Genomic DNA, 23,760 nt, shown 5'->3' with positions numbered 1-23,760 from the left:
TGGGACAGAGGACTAGAATCGGCAAGTTCTTACAGTTTTTTATTAACTTATTCGCATTTATTCCTATAATCTTCAACTTTGCAATTGTTATGTTAATTTTAACAAAATTTATTGCTTGATGTATTATGGAAAGATACGGAAGAAGAATAATATATATGGATATCCGCAAAAAGCAATAAATGGCTCAAGAAATGTGTTATTAATTTTTCTCCATGTCTTTCAGTTATACCCCGTACAATAAATAACTCACCATAAATAATACTTGGACCAACGACAGAAATTCTAAAAAGGAAATTTTTAAGTTATACCATCAATGTTGCCAACTCCTTTCGGGTGGAATTTTTAAAGGTGAACAATAAACATTATAGGGTTTTTTTTAAACAATTTTCATACAATTGTTGGCAACCATGATTGTACTTATATGTAATACACACTATAAATAGACATTTGATAAAACAAGTATTATTTGAAAACTTAGGAAAATTCCTAGCGGAAATATACGATTATTTATATTTATCGAGTTTTGGAAAGGAATACCATCTGTTGAAGACATTGATTTTCAGGAAAATTGGAAATGGATTGAGGTACAAGGCTCTAGCTTATAGTATTTCAGTATATAATATAAAAATAATAAAAATGTTCTAAGTTGTCAAAAGACATAAATAGACCTTTTCATTTCAATTACGATTCATTATTGTTTCGTACAGACAGCAATAAGTTGGACAAAGATACAAGATATTTGTTATTCATTTAATCATAGTTGTTAAACAAACTGTCCGAAACAAAATGTAAGCATTTTTTTAAAATGAAAATGTCTATTCTTGAGCTTTCTTCAGCCGTTAATTATTAAAAAAAAATTATTCCAATAAAAATAAAAATTTTATTTTATTATTTTTTAACGTTACAAAAAATTAAAAAAATTTACCACAAAAAAAAAAAAAAATATAACACTTTCAAAGTTTTTTTAAATGCAAAATTATTCGAGAATATTCTTTGAAATTGTAAAATAAAAAAGTTTTAATAATAATGGAAAACTTTTCTTGGTTGAGTTTTCAGATTCCCTCTCTGATACCACGGAATGTATTTGAAGCGTTTCTAATACTTCGGAAATGATTCGAGTTATAAAAATATAAATAAAATATTTTATATAGAAAATTATAAATATCTGAAAATGGAATTATTTTCGAAATGTATTTCGAGTAAATTAAATAAAATGGAATTTCGAATGGATAAAAATATTAAATATTATCTCGAATTTATAATTTAGTCGTTGGGTTGATCGAAGCGCTAAATTATACGATTTCTATTCTAAACGATGAAATTTTTTACTGTTTCGATTTTTAAAATGAATAAGATAAGTTAGAAAAAAATATTTACCGCTAGGAGAGAAGATAATGGTTTTGGAAGTAGAGGTTGTTATGAAAAATTCTGCAAAAATTTGGTCATAATAAAATTTCAAAAATAATGAAAATAAATACAAATATGGAAAGTTGAGTTTAATTAAATAAAAATCGCTATCCTCTCAAAGTGCAAGGCATCTCAGACTGGGATAAAAATAAATACAGTACGAAAAAAAACGAAAATTACTTAAAAAAAACTATTGTAGCTTTTAGATTTTTGCGCTATAATTCTACTTGGATAAGCTTATCACGTTGTTGAAATTTTTGCATCATTTTCCAAACAACCATTTGATGAATACAACTACACTCTACGGCCACAGAATTTTGTCTAGATAGAATTATAAAAAAAAAATATTTTTTGTGGAAACCGATGTTACCATTGCAAGCTTGAAACTAAAATTTTTGACTTTAAACTGCTGTATCTTCTTGAAGTATTTTTAGATCTGGAGAAAAGAGATGAAATCCATTTTGTGGAAACTACAATTTTAATAAGAACTTATTATTATCATCATTTTTGGGCCAAGTGTCTAGAATCGGCATTTTCTTACTACTTTTTATTAATTTATTCGCATTTATTCATATAATCTTCAATTTTATAATCGCTGTGTTGGTTTTAACAAATTTTATTATAAAGGCCTTCTTCTTTCCAATATTCTACAAACATTGATCATTGGTCGCTTGATGTATTATGGAAAGATACGGATGTAGGATAAATAATGTGGAATCTTCTCTTATAAGTTCCATGACGCTGTTTGAATTAAATAAAATATCATGGTAAAAAAGAAAAAGTTAATGCATCTTTGAAATTTTCCACTTTTGTTTATTAGGTTGTAAGAGCTTTGTATTGACCTTCGCAAAATTGACCGAGATATGAAAATTTTAAAATGATATTTTTTGGTCATTCAATGAAATAAAAAAGTATCCATCTTGTAAAACATTAGAGATAGAACAAAAGTTTAAATGTAAAAGTTATTCCTTATAAAAAAATTAGCACCTTTTATTTGAATCATTCTTTTATAAATATCACTGTTTACCCATGAGGGTGGAACTTAGGAAAAGATATTGGTGTACATTTTCTCCAAAACTATAAAAAAAAGTGTGATGCAAATTTTCAGGTTAATTTCAACTAGTGGTTTTGTGAAACATTCTAGATAAACAAAAAAAATTCCAGGAAATACTTACAATACATTTCGAAAATTTTAGAAAAAATATCTAGAAAATTTCTGAAAATATCTTTTAAACCGTCAGAACGAAACTTTAAATGTAAAAGTTATTTCTTATAAAAAGACAAAAAAATTTTACTTTGAAATATTTTTTTTCTAAACATCTTTTTTTACCCGTGAGATCGTCTCCAAATTACATTCAAAAATTTCGAAAGTATTTTCTGAAATATTTTTTTGTTTTCTAGAATGTTTCACAAAATCACTAGTTGAAGTTGAAGAAAATTTTTAAGTTGGAGGAAATGGACACCAACGTTATTGCGCCCTCACTGGCAAACAGTGATGTTTCCGAAAGAATGATTCAATAAAAGTTGTAAATTTTCTTATGAGGAATAACTTTCGTATTTAAATTTTTGTTCTATCCTCTAACGGTTTACAAGATGGGTACTTTTTCATTTGATTGAATGAGCAAAAAAATGCCATTTTAAAATTTTCATATTTCTGTCAATCTTGAAGCTACAAAGTCTAGGAATTTTTATTTAATGCATAGTTTTTTTGTAATTTTCTAAAAAACTAATTAAAACCTCCATTAGGTACGACCCTGAGAGGTCGACTTTTTTTACGAAGTTATTACAACGTAATAAAATACTGTGGAAAATTTCAAAGATGCATTAATTTGTTTCCTAAGATATTTAGTTTAATTGTACTAAAAAATCAATTAATTGCTCAAGAAATCTGTTTAGAATTTTCTCCATGGTTTTTAGTTAATCACTTTTATACAACGACGAATATCGCTTTTTTTAGAGTAGAGAACAAGTCAATGGTAATATCGGTTTTCCTACATAATGGTTTTTTCATTCGGCATTTACTTTTAAAGATCATAAAAATTAATGGAAAATTATTTGTCTCACTTTTTCAACCCTCGGCGCAAAGCGGTAGAGGATGATAATAACTTTTGATACAATTTCAATAAGTTGTCTGCTGTCAATTGCCTTAATAAAAAAGTCCGATTCACTTCTGATTTAAATTTCCAATTCGTTCCGATTCAATCAAATTGGACCCAATATGAAATTTCTAATTCAATCCTATTCATGAATTGGAACCAATTGGAGATTTCCGATTACTTCTATTGGATTGAATCGGAGTTTAATCGAATGAATTGAAAATTTTTTTCCAATTACATTCGATTCATTTCTATTAAATTTCGATTCAAAGTTTTACTGGTTTCAATTGGAACGAATCGGAATGAATTGGAAATTTTTCCCCAATTGAATTATATAAATTCCGATTGGTTGAATTAGAAATTTCCGCTTTATGAATCGGACATTTTTAACAGGGTGAGTTGTGTACGGTCAAAATCGGACCATTTTCTCCAGAGGTATCGAAAATTGCGACAATTTTTTGAAAGATTCTATTTGGCGGATATGTGCCGGTGTATCTTGATGATCGATACGCTTTCGTCATTTGTTTGACAAATCGTTTGGAAATTAACATTAATTCAAAATTGGTTTACGAATAATGCCAATAAAATATTCTCAGTAAAAGATTAGTTTGGTAACCATTTTTTTTTTTTTAAAGGGGGATTGTTTTTTGACATAGAAAAATATAAATTTATTTCAAAAATATATGTAGCTTTGTCCAAAAATGAAAAAAAGTTAAAGTAAGAAATATTGAGGCAACAGTAGCGTCGTCATATTTTTTTATTTTGAGTAAAAACTAATCTTTAATAATAATTAATTCACTCTCTATTATATAATATATATAATTCTTTTCTAATTTAGTGTTAGACTCAACAATTCTGATTCACGAATCGATTCATTTGATTTACATTCATAAAAAAAAAAAAATTCCTTATCATAATTAGAATATTTGCCGAGAACGTGGATCTTACAGTAAGGAAAAAGATCATTTTATGATAGCTTTTAAAATCATCCGCTGTATATTTTTATGAGTCATTGCCTTCTTGACCAAATTGAAAGCACCAAAAACTTGAAATTTGTGCTCTGTAATTGGATAAATTTATTGTTTTTTTATTAATTGATTTGTTAAATTATCTCGGAAGGTAGGCATCATGTTGACCTTTGGTAAAAAGCTTTAAAAATTACGAAAATTGAAGTTTAATTTAACGAGATTTTTGTATTTTTTCAACTAAGATATTAATTTTCATCGAATCATGAATCGATGAACATGAATCAAATAAAATACTTATTTTGTATGAACTGAATCAAATGATTCAATCCTCGAATCAGAACTGCTCAATCCAACAATAACTTCTAAAATTGAGACTATATTATTTTTGAGTCGTCTAATCTTTAATGGATGACACACTTGCGACAAATTGTTTTTTTTTTTTTGAATTTTTTGATTTGACAAGGCCAAAATGACTTTTCTCTAAATATATGTTTTTGTTTTAATTTAATTAAAATGGATTTATTAATTATTGTTATAATTAATTATTGTTATTTTTCTGGGTTTTCAGTAATTATTAAAAGATATCTGGAATGTCAACATAATTTCTGTTCCAGTATTCACCAAGATATAACCAATCTTCTTGTTTTGTGTATGGATTAGGACCTTGACAAAACCATCTGAAATATTGAAATATTATTAGTTAGGTTTTTTAAAAATCTAGTGTTGGGCAAAATAAAATTCTTAACAAATTAACAACTAAAAATTAATAATTAATTAATTGTTAATAATGTTTGTTGCAATTAATTGTAATTTTAAAAACCTTCAACTAACAATTAATTAATTGTAATTTTAAAAACTTGCAACTAACATTTAATCAATTGTTAATCGTAAGTTTCGTAATTAACATAATTGTTAATTTTAATTGTCTTTTAAAACAATTAAAAAAGTTAATTGTAATTAATTTAATTGCAAGATACAATTAATACAGATTAATTGAAATAATTTATTTGTAACATGCAGTTAATACATTAATTGCAATTAATTTCAATTGCAATTAATTTCAATTGCAATTAATTTCAATTACAATTAAATTAAATTACAATTAAATTTTTAATCAATTAAATAATCTATTAAAATTTTAATTGATTAATGCCCAACTCTTGATAATTGTTATTTTACTTGTCTTTTAAACAATTTAAAAAGATAATTGCAATTCATTTAATTGCAAGATACAATTAATACAGATTAATTGAAATAATTTAATTGTAACATGCAGTTAATACTTTAATTGCAATTAATTTCAATTTCAATTAAATTAATCGCAATTGAATTTTTAACCAATTAAATAATCCATTAAAATTTTAATTGATTAATGCCCAACTCTGGATAATTGTTAATTTTAATTGTGTTTTAAAACAATTTAAAAAGTAAATTGCAATTTATTTAATTGCAAGATACAATTAATACATATAAATTGAAATAAATTAAATGTAACATGCAGTTAATGCTTTAATTGCAATTAATTTCAATTTCAATTTAATTAATCGCAATTGAATTTTTAACCAATTAAATAATCCTTAAAATTTTAATTGATTAATGCCCAACTCTGGATAATTGTTAATTTTAATTGTGTTTTAAAACAATTTAAAAAGTAAATTGCAATTTATTTAATTGCAAGATACAATTAATACATATAAATTGAAATAAATTAAATGTAACATGCAGTTAATGCTTTAATTGCAATTAATTTCAAATTGCAATTAAATTAATCGCAATTGAACTTTTAATCAATTAAAATTTTAATTTATTAATGCCCAACACTGGATAATTGTTAATTTTAATTGTTTTTTAAAACAATTAAAAAAAGTTAATTACAATTCATTTAATTGCAAGATACAATTAATACAGATAAAGTGAAATAATTTAATTGTAACATGCAAGTAATGCTTTAATTGAAATTAATTTTAAATTGCAATTAAATTAATCGCAATTGAATTTTTAATCAATTAAAATTTTTATTTATTAATGCCCAACACTGGATAATTGTTAATTTTACTTGTCTTTTAAAACTATTTAAAAAAACAATTGCAATTCATTTAATTGCAAGATACAATTAATACATATCACTTGAAATAATTTAACTTTTAATATGCAGTTAATAATTTAATTGCAATTATTTTCAATTGCAATTAAATTAATCGCAATTGAATTTTTAATCAATTAAAATTTTAATTGATTATTGCCCAACACTGGGTTTTAACGTTGTAAATTACAGAGTGTATACAAAAAATGGAAAGGATATAATAGGCATAAGCCGTCTATCCATAACTTGAAATTGATAACTTTCTCTGGTAAGTAAAAGGCACTAATAGTTGTTTTGTTTTGTTTTTTTTTTTTTTCAAAATTTTCAAATGTTTTAACTGTTGATTATATTAAGGTAGCATAGGTGCCACTTATTTATTACGTAAGCTTAATTTTGACGATTTTTTATTTCCCCCTCCCACCTCATACGCATAAAAAATTTGGCAACAAAAAACGCTTTTGAATTTGACAGTGAACTGTTTTGAATATTAATATAAAAATGTCAAAGAAATCGGTTTTTCCCCTGAAAATCCCTTCCATGTTGCTGAAATGGATCCCTTTTTTATAACATCGATTCGTCTAGTAATCAGCCCTGCTACATATCGAATTTCAATTCAGTTGAACAAAAGAGGTCGCTGGGGATGCTCAAAACCAATGTGTAACAACAAAATCACATAAATGGAGTTTTTTTAGCAACATATAGAAAATAATTTAATAAAGCACGGATGCTGTCTCAAGTAAGTCCATATCCTCATGGAAAGAGCTGGGCAGTGATAGAGAAAATGAGACATTGTCTCCTCCTCCTCACCACTGTGACAACTCTTGCAGTAGTCATGATACACTGCCAGGCCCAGGCATTCAGTATGCTTGCCGCCACACCAATGTCCTGTAATACCCGCAACAACTTTACTAACAGAGGCCCTTGGAAGTGATATAAGATTTTCGAAACGCCTACGATTGTACTCAATATCTGTCTTATAGTACCACAAGTATGTTCCTCCCTCCATCTAAGATTTGCCTTTTTTAAGATATTCCCTTTGAGGAGCAACTTGCAGTTTTATTGATGCTTGTGTCCGACAGCATTGTGCCATTTGTGACAATCCTGTGCTACTTACCTTTGAGGTTAGGTAGATTGAGCTGAAGCATTTGAAAGCTGTTTGGCTGTCGGTGAAGATTACAATGTCATTGTACCTAAGGGTGTTCAGTCTTATACATTCACATACCTCATGAATAGCCATCGCTTCGGCTTGATACACGCTACAGTGATCCGGCATCCTAAATGATAGACGTAGATCGAGATTTTCAGAGAAGATTCCACAACCCACCCCCTTCTCTAACTTAGATCCGTCAGTATAAAATACGACGCACTTACGCTTAACCAGGTTCTCATCCCAATCCTGTCTGGAGGGGATCTTTACTGAGAACCTGTTCCCGAAGTTTGGAGAGTATAAAACGTAGTCAACGGGTCTTGGAAGTGAAAGCACGGATAGTTTAGGTTAGTTTTTTTAACAAAGTAAAGTATAAAAATCTTACCTTGCTGTATGGTCATCGCTCTTTTTACCTTTCCGGTTTTTCTTGGCATCACGTTGTTTTTCTTCTAAACGTGATTTTTCATTAGCAGCGCCATCAATATCACCATGCTCAAGTTTACGTATATCTGGACGTAATCTTGAATCTGTAGGGCATAATGATTTATTCATACCTTCTTCCATTTCATTTAGGGACATCGCAAAGTTTGTAAACTGATAATACTGCGAAAAAAATTCATAAATTGAGTAAGCATTCTTTGATAAAAATAATATACTATTACCAATTTGAAATGATTCACTCAATGGCACAGAATTTCGGCCAGATAGATATTATTTCGGTCAGATATTATCGAAAAACTGTAGTAATTTCAGATATATGTATCTCCACGAAAAATGATCTGATTTTTACCGAACATAGCTCAATCGAAAGCTTACCTTTTCAACTTTTTGAAAATGTAGTTTAAAAATTAGTAGCATCCCTACCGTTTAGCGTTGAGGGTGAAAAGGGTGGAAAAAACTTTTCTATATATTTTTATGATTTTAAAAATTGAACGCCAAGTGCAAATATCCTTTTGCATGGGAGTTGAAATTTTCATTGGCACGCTTGTTATTTTCTCTAGAAAAAGCCCTATTCATCGTTGTCATACGACCTTTTTCTCTCCGGGAATGCGTTTTCGCCAAAGTCGAATTTCGTCGACCCAGATGTCCTCACCATTTTAATCCTCGGTGCAAAGATTAAGGTTAAGTTAGATTAGGTTAGAATGGTTGTACTAGGGTGGAACACACTAAGACCTTAGTGTGATACCTCCGTTGTGATACCGAAAAATGACTGTCCTATCTCCGGCCAGTACTCCAGGAACCATTTGGAGCTTTTTAAGAACAACAGGAGTGCTTTGGCGTCATTGACTTGTATCAATAACGTTTAACTTCTTGCCTGCCTCAGACATTTAAATTTAGTTCCACTTTCTGCCACCTGGCGCTGAATGCCAGCACTGTCAATTTGACATCAGCAAGCAACAATATTGTTAGTGTTTCGTATAATTTGATTGCGTTGTCGCAAAAAAAAGTGCAATGGAAGAGTGTAGTGACAAAAAGTTGAAACATGGTACTACTGATATTTGGCTTACACGGCAAGAGTTGCAGCATTAAGATGCAAACTAGGTCGACGAAATTTCAGAAAGTTCAGTTTCTTGAGAGATACTATGCCAAGTCAATCACCTTCTGGTAGGCAGGGATTCCAAAAATGTAGTTGTAAGCCTGCTATGAATCATTTTCGCAATAATAGATGTGCTTGTTTTAAAAACAAAGTTTTTATTGATCGAAATGTCATTAAACTTGCGTTAACAAATAATATTTTAATTTCATAGGTTAGTTTGGGTTAGAGGGACTATTCTGGGATATGATCCGTTGTGATATAGAAAAATCTTCGGCCACTACTCCATGAATCATTTGGAGCTGTTTAAGAACTGCAAGAGTGTGCGTCAAGGGACTTTAGGTCGGAGAGGTCTACTTATACCAAAAGCTGGGCAGTGGCAGAGAAGATGAGACACCGTTTATTCCTCCCACTGTTACAGCTCCTGCAATGATTGTAATAGGATCTTCGGAACGCCTACGATTGTACTCAGATCATATCTGTCTTGTAATACCGCAAGTACATTGCTCCCTTCATTTAAGATTGGCATGTTTTTAAGACATCCTCTTTGAAAGACAAATAGTATTTCGCAAACGGAACTTCTGGATGCCTATTGATGCTTGTGCCTGGCAGTAATGTGCCATTTATAGCAAGCACAATCTCCTGGAATGCCTCTGTGTCCCGGTACGCATATCATGTTTCCATTTATTTGATCCGCCAGTTCATTTATGGACGTTCGGGTGCCAAGCTTTAGTATGATCATAGCTTTTGATGGTCAACATTGAATCATTTTTCGCGGAGATACAAGTATCTGAAATTGGTTTGGTAATTCTATTTGGACCAAATTCTGTGGCGTTGACCGTACATTGTCATAAGTGAACTGCGTTAATATTATTAGGTAACTTACTTCGCTACTGTGAGATGGCCTCGGTGTACATTGCCACAGCGTTACAGAATTTGGAATGTCAATTGAGTATGTGGAATCGCTTTTTGGAACATCACAATCCGTAGGTTCAGGAATTGTGCTTTCATCAACACTCTAGAAATCAAGAAAGAAATTTATTTTTAATAATTTTGACCCCAATATTACAAAAATACGAATTCATTTCGAATAAGACTGGATGAATATTCAGCGATTTCAGGAAATACGTCAAAGGCTATGCTCCTAATCTTTAAATATTTTGGGTCACAATTACCTTATATAAAGAGTTTTATTGAAATCGAAAAACAAATATTTTTCATCTTTCTGAAATTTTCTTTAGAAAAAAAAAAACACAATTCAGAATTTGATATAATACAATATTTAAGGTAATTTTGACCAAAAAATTATACAAAGCGAGTTCATTATAACACATATCATATTGGGCTTTTGAATTTTAGTAATTAAATCCCGGATTCGTGATCAGTGACCCAAAATGACCCTGAAATTTCCGAGGTGCAATTTAAAATTAAAAAAATTTGGTTATCTCTGTCACTTTTTCATTGATCTCATCCGCTTTTGTTTTATTATCTCGAATTTATAATCAGCCCAAAAAACTCGAGAGACCCTCGATTTTTGACAATATCTCGCAAATAACGCGCCCAATGACACGAAATTAATTAGATATTTGTGTTTTTTGAGCTTAATTTCTCTAAATAACCCAAAAAAAAAGTTATTTTATGAATACTATTTTTAACAAAGTTGAATAGACCGTGCACAAATTATTTCCCTCGGAAGATTAAGCAAGGGAAGAATACAATTAAGAAGCCCCTAAGATAAAAAAGCTTAGGTTAGGAACAAAAAGATCATTAATATCGAAATTAAGTATCGAAGCTTACCTCCTGTTGCACTGAATTTGATTTAAATGGCCCAACTTTTAAACTATTCAACTTCTGAAGTACTTTACGTGGTGTATTTGACGGTGAATCGTTAGGACTTTTACTTCGACCATCACTGCTTTCACCCTTTTTGCTGTACAAACTAAATTTATGTGCATTATCACGTAAATATTCATCATATGACGTCATATCCGTACATTTGATAAAATCGGTCCATTTTCCATATAAAAAGTATAATTTCTTCTTTCTACAAAAAGAACAAATTTAGTGACAACAATTTGGAGGCAACATCTGTTAAAAGTAGCAAAATTTTTGGCTAACGCAAAATAGAATCAAACCAACCATGGAGGGTCACAGAGAGGTTAGTTGGGGCTCCTAGGCCAGTTGATGGTAAGGGCTTGTTACCATTAAACATCAAAAGTAGGTGAAATATCGTCAATCATTAAAATCATGCGATATCGTCAATCATCACAATCAATCTTGCCTAGAATAAAGGAATTGGAAATCTTCACCAGGCTGAGACGTGCCCAGATCTGTAACTCGACAGGTTACAGTGCGGCACATATTAGCATCTTCTCAGATAGTCAGGACGCCCTTCGAGTCCTTGAGGCATAAAGATTTCAAAAGATAGTCTATGAATGCTTAAGGAGCTAAATCACTTGACACTGAACAGCACAGTCAGGCCGATCTAGGTACCGAGTAACATACTCGTTGGCACGGGAGGGGTCTTTTAAACCGCCCCTTTCATCTAAGCCTGTCATTCCTATAGCAAAATGCTCTGTAATTTATCGAATCAAAGAATGACAACGACAAGCTCATCTTGGTTACTGGGACTTTCTCAGGGCATGCGATATTCCAAGATGCGTGCAACCATAGCTAGGCGACTGTTCACGTCTGAAACTTACTAGAGCACAGTTGAGAAGATTGTTGGGACTCTTGACGAGACCCTGTCGATTAAACTACCACCTTTATAACATGGGGATCTTTAATGATCCCACTTGTAGAGCCTGTATGGAGGATGACGAAATCTACTTTCTGCGTGGCGTCTGGCCTCGACAGACTTCTATAGCTTCATCCGATTTTAATAGCGCCTCTAACCGAAAAACATCTCGTCTTCGGGTGATAAGTCGTTCTCAAGGAGGGCACAGAGAATTCTTGGTCTAGGTGCTAGGGACACACTTGCGGTACCCCTTTTTTTGTTATTATTATTATTATTATCATCATAATCAATCAGGAATTAACCATTATACTCCAAAAAATGGAGTAATGGATTGTAATTTTAGTGTTGCAAAATAATTCACTTACGATTTATCTGTGATATAACCTTCAATTCGATGTAAATCTTTGGATTGCCAACCAGCTGGTTTAAATGTAAGAGTAGCTTTGTAACCATTTGGATTGGAACTAACTATTTCCATAGTTCCATATTGTTCCATCCAAAGTCTTCCAACAATTATATTATGCACACAACAATTAACATTTGACCATGTAAAGGCCTCTTCCCATCTAAAAATAAAAACACGTTAAGGATTTATTTCTAAAACGCTATAAATATTGATTATCAAATTCAAAAATGAAATTGTGGAAAGAAAATAATACGAATATATAGTTCAAATATTATTGTAACCACACTCTCGTCTTATTTAAAAAAGCAGTCTATGCGTATAGCTAGAAATGCGACACGAGTAAGATTTTGCGTCTCGAATCACTCGAGCAAGATAAGCTTTAAAATGTTAAGGATTTTTCTCACAATTCTAACACGAAGGAATTGTAAAAGAAAATTACGACTAAGATGCTAGTGAGAAGGAAATTAGAAAAAAATTGCTACCAATTCAATATTTAATAGTAGAAATAATGAGAAGAAACTTCACAAAATTCCTACTGGTAGAAATTCATAGAAAAGATTGTGGATATACCCATTTTTAAATAACACATAACGAATTTTTATACCATGTATATGAAACATACCAAGGTATACTAAGTTTAGTCCCAAGTTTGTAACGCTCAAAAATATTGATACTACCAACAAAATTTAGGTATAGGTGTTCATAAAATCACCTAATTAGTCCATTTTCGGTTGTCCGTTCGTCCGTCTGTCAACACGATAACTCAAAAAAGAAAAAAGATATCAAGCTGAAATTTTTACAGCGTACTCAAGACGTAAAAAGTGAGGTCGAGTTCGTAAATGAGCAACATAGGTCAATTGGGTCTTGGGTCCGTAAGACCCATCTTGTAAATCGTGGGAGATAGAACAAAAGTTTAAATGTAAAAATGTTTCTTATAAAAAATTAAACAATTTTTCGTCAACAGCACTGTTTACCCGTTAGGGTGCAAATTAGGAGCAAATTGTATAGTATGTATTATATAGGAATATCAGTTATGCATGTGTGACATGAACGTATGTGTAATGTGTAAGAGTCATCAACATTGTCTATACATGGTATTTCAACAATTAACTCAGTATTTCAGTCAATTGTTTGTTTTCACTTGTTAAATAACAAAAACAGCATTTTAATGTATACTCACTGTCAAAAAAAATGCCACAGTTAAAACATTCTAAGCGTACTCATCATATGTTATGTTATAATAGTAACACTTAGAATGTTTTAAAACGAGCATTGTTTTTGACATTGAGTATATGTATTGAAGGTTGAACACGTGTTATTGTGGCTTTTGTTTTTTTCGAATCATAACAATGATTAGATGTATATACAAACAAACAATATAATTTTTAGTGTGACTGGTAGAGAGTGATGTGGAAAGTGTGAGCGCTCGAAAATCTTCCAATTATTTGATGTTTTCGATAATCGAAACTGCATTGTATAAGTTTTGTTTATGTTACATTCAAAACTCTTAGTCGGTCAAAACCACTTTTGACCAGCTTCATTGGGCAAAACTTGACTGTTATATGTCACTAAAAAGTAAAGCTGGTCAAAAGTGGTTTTGACTAGATGATTCCGTCAAAAAAAGTTTTGACTACTCATATCAGTCCCAATTCTTAAAAAATTAAGGAGATCTAAAAATAACAAAGAAACGCATATACATAATGTATTTGAAACAAGTAAAAACAAACAATTGACTGAGTAAATTGTTGAAATAGCATGTATAGACAGTGTTGATTACTCTGTCACATTACATATACATACATGTCACACATATATAATTGATATTCCCACATTATACATATTATACAATTTGCGCATAATTTGCACTCTCACTGGTAAACAGTGATGTTTACGAAAAAATATTTCAAACAAAAGTTGTTTATTTTTTATAAAAAACATTTTTACGAACTCGACCTCACTTTTTACGTCCTAAGCACGCTATAAAATTAAATTTAAAGCTAAAATTTCAGCTTAATACCTCTTTTTTTGGAGTAATCGTGATGACAGAAGGACAGACGACAGACGATAGACAGACAGACAACTGGAAATGGACTAATTAGGTAATTTTATGAACACTTACACCAAAATTTTGTTCATAGTGTCAATATTTTTAAGCGTTACAAACTTGGGACTAAACTTAGTATACCTTGGTATATTTAATATACAAGGTATAAAAATGGTGATCAAGAAAAGAAAGAGCGCTTTTTACAAAAAATTTTAACGATTGAAGACATGAAAGATAGTCATTTCAATTTGATGACAAAATAACAATTTTTAAAATTTGCAATGGACTTAGAAGACGCAAAATTAGAAGACAAGAAAACGCCGTTAAACGTAAAACGACATTATTAATACTACTCATACTTCTATTGGACATGATGGCCGCGATAGACTTAAAAATGAAACGGCAAAAATGTATGCTAATATATCAATGTGCGAGGTGTATCAAAAGAAGAAGAGCAAGAAAAAGAGAGGTCTAGTATCGAAACTCCCAAGCAGTTATACAAGATTGGGCTAAAGAATGGTATTTTGGAAAAATTATACTGCAAATTACCCTTCTGACTGGCATGGCCAATCCTTTAAGAAAAAGTACTTTTTCATTATTTTACTATTAATTTTTTTAAGTTCTTGTTACTTTTTGTTTGTATCAGTTGTAATACCAAACTTTTGTAATAAACAATTTTGCAATATTAAATATACAGAATTTACATCTAGGCATTTAAATATCACGAGTATGACAGAGTTGAATAGATAAACTACAACAGATAAGCCACATTACAAGTCACTTTTGCAATTTGATGTAACACCATTAATACTTCTTACTTTGATGTATTGCTTAACGCATTTACTCTGTCATATTCGTGATATTTATATGCCTAGATGTAAATCGAACAATCTGTATACGATTTAACTAAAATTGTATGGTTTCCGCTTTCAAAAATGCTCATATCTTGAGAACGTAAAATCATACAGCTATGAAACGCACATCAATTTGTTTGTTCGTTTTTCCTTTTACAAATAGTCTCGAATTTCCGATTGCAATGGCAACACTTCAAATCTTTCAGTATATTGGAGTAGCACATTCTAAAGTTGACAAATATTATGTATTTTTAACGAAACAAAATCTCGAGTTTTTTTTAAGTGTAGATACAGTGAATATATATATATATTTATAGCATGGCTTGTACATGGAACATGTAGATTGGATTAATACTTACTTTGGAAATTCAACAGTAACAACGCCTTTAGGCTGAATTTCAACACTTTTACCCCAAAATTTCAATTTTGGGTGAACAGATCCATGAAAGACCCAATCTTTGCTATCAGCATGAAATGCAGATATTGGTGGATGATGACTGACTTGTTCGCATACAATACGAAAATTTTCTCGTTCTAATTCATACGTTTCACCTAATAATGGATTAAATGGTTTGCCCAAACGTTCCCAATTTGATGCTAGTGCACTAACAGCAAATGCAGCCACATATTTAATACGTTCCAATGGATCACTTTGTTCGGCGGCGACACGTAACAAATCAGCATATTCCATATATTCAACCATACGTTGAAGGAAACTTAACGGTTCGTTAAATATCACTGGCATTGTAATTTTACTTAATTCTTTACCAATACAATTTTTTAATACGGACCATGTACTGAAATCATTTCTGTTGATCATAGGAACAGGTAACGTGGATCTGAAATTTAAAAAAATGCGATTAATTCGAGAGAGAAAAGCAAATTATTTTTTAATTGCAATTATTAGCTCGACCCATTCGAAATTCCACACCTGTGGCTACTCTGTATCCGTGGCTAGAAAATAATAACAACAAATCTCGGAGAAAAAACTATAAAATTTTGTTTAAATTACTATTAAGAGAACATGTTTTAAAAAGAGTTTAATTTGGAAGATCTTTACAGTCGTTGTTACTTCTTAATGATGTCTTCAGTATTAGAAGAACATCTATAAAAACTATTAAGAAACTTTGCAAACATGTTTGCAAAGGCGTTGCCCGCCGATGGCAAAGCGGGGGAGAATCAGAAAAATATGTAGGTACAAGTAAAAATATAGGAGATAAAACTTATTTTTAAAATTAAGCGAAAAATTGCGAAAATTTATTTTTTTTATGCGTTTTTCTCCCTTTCAGCGTATGAGCGTCTTTTCCTAAAACTTTTTTTTTGTACCTTATATATGAAATATATCAGAGTATATTAAGTTTAATCCCAAATTTGTAACGCTTAGAAATATTAATGCTACAAAAAAAACTTTGATATAGGTATTCATAAAATTTACCTAATTAGTCCATTTAGTTAACACGATAACTCAAAAGCAAAAAGAGGTATCAAGCTGAATTTTTTTTTATATCGTGCTACGTTCTAAAAAAGCGAGTTTGAGTTCGTAAACTGGCAACATGGGTCCATTGGGTCTTGTAAACCGCAAGAGGAAGAATAAAAGGTTAGATGTAAAATTGTTTAATATAAAAAAGTGAACAAATTTTGTTTGAAACATTTTTTCGTAAATAAGTTTGTTTTCCCGTAAGAGTCTAAATTAGGTCAAAAAAATAAGTACCCTTTTTCTCAGAACCTATAAAAGATGGTTAGTTCAAATTTGTATATACCTTGATGGATTCTAATTTCATACTAAACTCACTCGATAACTGAAATTTTTAATTCAGTATAATTTTACTTTTTTAAAGAAAGTTAATGCTTTGAACCATTTTTGTTAATCTCTAGAAAGGGGCAGCTGGCCCTACCCCCTCCCTTGGAGACGCTCATACATGTTTGCTTAATAAACTTATTATTTAAACTTATTTAAATTTATGATATTTTTTCGTTAAAATTATTTGTATAGTCTGTTATTTCCTAAGCGGTACATTCTTAGCCCGTGAGTCTATTTTGCGCCAGAAGTCAACATGATAAGCTTGAAAATGACAAGTAAATCATGGAATTTGGTAAAGGAATAAGACAGATAAGGTATAGACAGAATAAAACATGCTGGAGAAATAATTTATAAGGAAACAGTAATTTAATACAGTTTATTTCCTAGACCTCCGAAAAAGCAAACAAGGAAAATTTTGTGGAAACATATACAGGCTGATAAAGAGAATCAAATAAATAGGAGTCCACCTGGAAAGCGGGCGGAAAAATAAAATTTTGAGACTTTCTGTTCAGATCAACTTTAATTGCAAATACCTCCGAAATTATCCAAGCTCAGAAAACGTTGATATGTGCTCCACTACAACTCTTCGAGTTACACATTCGAGGATCTCTTAATCGAACAAAAATTTCTGCTTAAAAATCCATCGTGTATCTATTTATTGGCCAAAAGGAATTGCTTTATGTTAGCATTATTACTTTTATTTTAGCTCCATAAACCTGTGTTAAGCAGATTTTCAGCAGAAGTAGAAATTTACGGAAAACAAGGATTGTCTAATTTTGTATTTTTGCCAATTTTCGACACTCTGTAATCTGATCAAGAATTTGTATAGAACATTTTTATTCTATCGACAAGTTGGAATTTTATAAAGAATTTTATATTAATTTTCCTAGAATTGCTAATAAAATTTGTTTCTTTTGTTAACTTTGAAAAATAAAAAGCCTACGTCCTTTTGTACAGGAACTGTGATAATATATGCAATTAATATTACTTACAAGATATAATATTCATATTTATTACAAGATGTAGTACCGCCTCGACTGAAATTTCTTAGAATCTGTTTATAATAAAGAACATACGGTTTGATAAATAATTATTTTCGCAGAATTATAATTAAGAAATTCCTCGAAACATAGGCGAGAGAAGTAGCTTATTGGGTATCGGTTCTTATTTAGTACCCCGCGATTTTCTCATAACTGGTAATATTTGTGTCAAATATGACTTTGCATTCATTAACTGAATGATAAATCGATAACATAGACAAAAAATTTCTTAAGTTTTAAATGTCGGTTAAATGTAAAAAAAGATTTAGGAAAAAAAAATATTTGCGAAATTTTTGAAGGTAATTTGGTTCACAGGTTAGAAGGAATGCTTAGAAAAAAATATTTCGAACAAAAATTGTATATCTTTTTATAAGAAATAACTTTTAAATTTAAAGTTTTGTTCTATCTCTAACGGTTGATAAAATGACAACATGGTTTTTATTATTTGATTAAATGGGCAAAAAAATTTAGAAAATATTACGCAAATTACGAAAGTATTTTTTGGAATTTTTTTTTTTTTTCTAGAATGTTTCACAACCCACTGATTGAAGTTTACCTGAATATTTTCAACATATTTTTTTTATAGTTTAGGAAAATGTGGACACCAATTTTTTTTCCTAAGTTGCGCCCTCACGAGTAAACAGTGATATTTACAAGAGAATGATTCAAATAAAAGGTGTTATTTTTTATATAAAGAATAACTTTTACATTTAAAGTTTTGTTCTATCTCTAATGGTTTACAAGATGGATACTTTTTCATTTGATTGAGTGAGAAAAAAGACTACATTTTAAAATTTTTGCAACTTCCAATCAAAACTCCAGTATACATTTTACAATAAATAATTTTATTTAAGTTTTTCTTAATTCATGCTTTTGTTTTTGTTTTTCAAGAAAGCGTTGATAATATGGTCGATTTCCAGATGTTTAGGAAAGCAAGCCCGAATAATCTTTCCTATCCCATTTAAGCACGCAACCAAGATTTTACCCTGTGATGTGTAGAAAACTATCTTTCTGCGGTAGCTACACTGACCGGAAGAGCTACGCTACAAATCTTGGTCGCATACGAATGTTTTTGACAAAAAATCATCATTTTGTATCACTAACTTCACTAATATGTACTTTACTCAATGTTTTTGAATGTTGGACAAATGCAATTATAGTAAACTAACCTCAAATAAAAAAACTGAATTTTCTTTTAATGGTGTGTTTTTAAAGGACTTATACGGCGGACTCTTTTACGCGAATACAGAATTATATATATGCTAGCTCGAACCGTGAGAAATTTCACTCCCGTGGCTGTCGTAACCCATGGCCACCCTTTACTCTTGACTAAAAATCGACAGCAAATTTCGTAGAAAAGTGGTGAAAAAAATCAAAAGTTATTAAATTAATATTAGGAGAACATGTTTTAAAAATAGTGCATTTGAAATGTCTTTACAGTTGCTGATTCATTTCTTAATGATGTTTTCAGTATTAGGAAAACATCTATAAAAATTGTTACATTCGAATCATGTTTGCCTGATACACTTATTATTTAACTCATTTAAAATATAGATTTTCGTTAAAATTATTATTTGTTTAGCCTGTTTTTTCCTAAGCAGTACAATTTTAGTCCGTGAGTATATTTTTCGTTAGAATTCTAACTGGCTTAAGCCAATATGATAAGCTTGAAAATGAGGAGTGAATCATGGAATTTGACCTCACTTTCTACGTCCTCAGCACGCTATAAAAATTTCAGCTTGAAATCTCTTTTCGTTTTCGAGTAATCGTGATGACAGGCGGGCAGACAGACGACAGACAGACAGACAGTCAACCGAAAATGGACTAATTAGATGATTCTATGAACACCTATACCAAAATTTTGTGCGTAGCAACAATATTTTTAAGCGTTACAAACTTGGGACTAAACTTAATATACTATGTATATTTCATATTTACATGGTATAAAATAGAAATGTAGACTATCATTTGTTACAACATTAGCAATCTGGCATAATTATTATAAAATAAATTAATTTACTTTTATCAACTTTGACTAAACCACAGTAAGCATAGTTAACTCTTCTTAGGAAAAGTGTGTTAACTCATTTTTAATCAACTGTTACTATTACTAATGTTTTTAGTAAAAGTAAGAGTTTACTCTGCCTAGGAAGAGTCAACTTTTACTAATAATTGACTTTTTCTATAACATATATAATAAGACAATGGACGATATTAATTGGTGACAAATAATTTGAATGAAAACCATTTTCTAAGCGGATACGGTTGGAAAATCTAATTGATTTAAAACAAATAGTATTCTGAGATGTGACTCCATGTAATATTTGATATATTGAAAACCACTCAATAAAACCACAAATGAACATGAATTTCCTCTGTGAATGAAGTAACAAATAAGTGGTTTTCCATATTAATAGTAACTTAATTGATACTCTTCACTAATGAAAAGCATGTAACGTACAGTGTGTTCAGAGAATCTACCAATAAAGAGCTTTGTTTTAAGTTCGTTAGTTTCAATTTCTTTATTTCTTAGAATCTGTAATATCGTGTTGATTGTTTGAGGCAGTTTTCCAGCTCGACATACCCTTGTTAAATAAGAACGTAAATCGATACATTCATCATTAAAGCTCTTTTCTAAATCACCAAAATACATATTTAAAAACAACGGGGAAAGCGGGTTTATCTAACAGTCGAAAAACCGCATCACTGCCTTTAAATGATAGACGATGCCACCTCCTTTATTTGCCCGGCGATGTCAGATTTTGTGAGAGGACAAAGCGTGATTTTACAAATCAAAAGTAGGATTTTGAAATTTTACTTATTTTATGTTTACTTCGTATTAATAGCCTGATATAAATCTGAGTGTTTGCATATTATTTCTTGATTACGTTGATTGTACAGTGTTTTAATTCGTTTTTGCCTATCACCATCCGCTTTAAGGTTATTTTTATTGTTTTACCAAAAATGTGGTAGTGTACAAAAGTAACATAGCTCTGTGGGTACACAGGACATGTTACTTACACAAGTAGGTACACTGATATTGAATAATCTGATTAGAATATTTGATTATCAAATATTAATAGATCTCATTACTCAAACTAAGAAAATTTATTTCCAGGAGTTAACAATGTTGATTTATTTGCATAAAATATATAATTTTTTAATGTAAATGTGTATTTTTCTTGTTCATATAAACTTTTCTTATAAGTCATTAGTGGATTTATTATATTATAGCATATTTATTTCAAACCCCTTTGTCCTGTTACTTTCGATCCGCCAACGTGTTACTTTCGACCCGCTAACGTGGTCAAAAGTAACAACTTACCAATTTTTTTTAAGTCTATATGATTCATATAAAAGATACAATTATAAGGAAAATGAAGATACTAATGTAAAGAGCATGCACGGAATTTATATATGGATATAATTATTTCATCAAAATACTAACACTTAACCAGCAACCAAAGTGAAAGTACAGAGTGTTACTTTTGTACCCGGTCCTACTTAATAAAAAGCTCAATTTTGAACTTTTTCAGTGTTCAAAATGATCAAATTGTTTAAAAACAGAAATTCGTAAAAATTGCTGTACAATTCTCGTCTTTTATGAAACCAGAAGCTTGTCTATTACCAGATGAAATAATTAATAGTAATATCTTAGACAGATTTGGAAAAAATAGACCAAAAAAATTTCTTTAATAGTGTCCCGTTTTTGAACGCAACGTCTAAAAACTTCAGAGCCCAACCCACTTCTCTGGATCTATAAAATTTCTTTGGCACATATTCACTTGTTTGCGAGGTAAGCTTGAAGAAGAAGAATATGTCCAGACTATTCAGAAGAGCCATTCCCGAAGATTACGATCATCCACCACTCCCCAAAAGTAATCTCTCAGAAAATCATTAATCTCCTAGAAAATCTGTTCGAAAAGCGGATGTTTCAGGAGCAGGTCAAGTACAATGTTTATAGCATAATAGTACCTACAATTAAACTAAATATAAAAAGAAAAAATTAATGCATCTTTGAAAATTTCCACAGTTGTTTATTAGGTTGTAAAAACTTCGTAAAAAAAGTTGGCTTGTCAGGGGTGTAACTCATATTTTTGACGGGTAGTTGGGAGTTGTAATCAGTTTTTTACAAATTACAAAAAAACTATGCATTAAATAAAAAAAAAGTTTAAAAAAAATTCTAGCTGAAGTATTTGTGCACATTTTTTCGATTTTCTAGCTTCAAAATTGACCGCAAATGTGAAAAAACGCAAATTTAAATGTAAAAGTTATCTCTTATAAAAAGATAAACAATTTTTGTTTAAAATATTTTTTTTAAGCATTCCTTTTTACCTCTGAGGGCGTTTCAAAATTACTTTCAAAAATTTCGAAAATCTTTTTTTTCCTAAATCCTTTTTTGAATGAATGCAACGTCATATTTCACACAAATATTACCAGTTATGAGAAAATCGCAGGGTACGAAATAAAAACTGATACCCAATAAGCTACTTCTCTCTCGTATGTTTCGGGGAATTTATAAATTATACTGCGAAAATAATTGTTTATCAAGCCGTATGTTCTTTAATATAAACAGATTCTAAGAAATTTCAGCTGAGGCGGTACTACATCTTGTAACAACCATATGAATATTATATCTTGTATGTAATAATAATTGCATATATTTATCATAGTTCCTGTACAAAAGAACTTATATCTTTCTATTTTTCAAAGTTAACAAAAGAAAGTGTGATTGTAAAATTTGAGGTTAACTTCAATTAGTGGCTATGTGAAACATTCTAGAAAAACGAAAAAATATTCCAGAAAATACTAATTTTCAACGTAATTTTAAGTTTTTACGATTTTCCGATGCATAAAATTTTCCACGGTAAACGCTATTTTATAAAAATAAAAATTTATAAACCATTCTTGAATTTTGTGGAATTAACTAACATTTCTTTTATGTTTTTATGTGTATAATTTATATGGGACACTTTGTATAACAAACCATATTGCATATTATATTTTAATTGAACATTCGCAAAATTAGTTTAAACTTTGTAAATTCACTTATAAGGTATCAGGTGCTTACGTAATTCTGATATCGTTTTTTTGAGTGTTCATTAATTAAAAAGAAAATTAAAATCAACTTCGAAATACCCTTTCCACTAATTAATGGAATAAAATATCAGTTATTTTATTTGTTTAAATAATGCGGTGAATTCAAAAGATTCTGGAAGTCAAAAAAATGCTAAATTTTATATTATTGTTGAAGAATAGAATTCTCAAAATGTGTTTAGATACTTCCAAAATGTTTATATCTTAATCTATATACAAATATCTAGTTTTGCTTGCACATTTACTTTCTGTGGGATTTTAACGCTAAGATGTCAAAGCCACGAGTAAACCAGTGAAAACAAACAATTGACTGAGTTTATTGTTGAAATACCATGTATAGATAGTGATTACTTTGTCACATTACATATACATACCATGTAACATTATATAACTGATAATCATATATTGATACATACTATAAAATTTGCATCTAATATGTGCCTTCCTAAGTAAACAGTGATGTTTACAAAAAAATGTTTCAAACAAAAGTTTTTAATTTTTTAATAAGGAACATTTTTTACATTTAAACTATTGTTCTATCTCTAA

The 23,760-nt window shown here is 30.1% G+C and overlaps 1 protein-coding gene across 1 annotated transcript in view; it reads right to left on the bottom strand.

Annotated features, from left to right (window-relative positions):
* Positions 1-4,267: 4,267 nt before the first annotated feature.
* LOC123302952 (oxysterol-binding protein-related protein 1-like) overlaps positions 4,268-23,760 on the bottom strand; it is a 148,140-nt gene continuing 128,647 nt past the window's right edge. The window contains exons 10-15 of the mRNA XM_044886046.1: positions 15,636-16,115; positions 12,338-12,538; positions 11,033-11,279; positions 10,122-10,253; positions 8,087-8,304; positions 4,268-5,148 (exon numbers count right to left, since the gene is read on the bottom strand). Coding sequence (XP_044741981.1) covers positions 5,046-5,148; positions 8,087-8,304; positions 10,122-10,253; positions 11,033-11,279; positions 12,338-12,538; positions 15,636-16,115 — 1,381 coding nt within the window. The 3' untranslated portion in view covers positions 4,268-5,045. The remainder of the gene's footprint in view (positions 5,149-8,086; positions 8,305-10,121; positions 10,254-11,032; positions 11,280-12,337; positions 12,539-15,635; positions 16,116-23,760) is intronic.

The sequence above is a fragment of the Chrysoperla carnea genome, chromosome X (genome assembly GCF_905475395.1).
Source record: "Chrysoperla carnea chromosome X, inChrCarn1.1, whole genome shotgun sequence".
Lineage (NCBI taxonomy): Eukaryota > Metazoa > Arthropoda > Insecta > Neuroptera > Chrysopidae > Chrysoperla > Chrysoperla carnea.
This window is presented reverse-complemented; position numbering and strand designations above follow the sequence as displayed.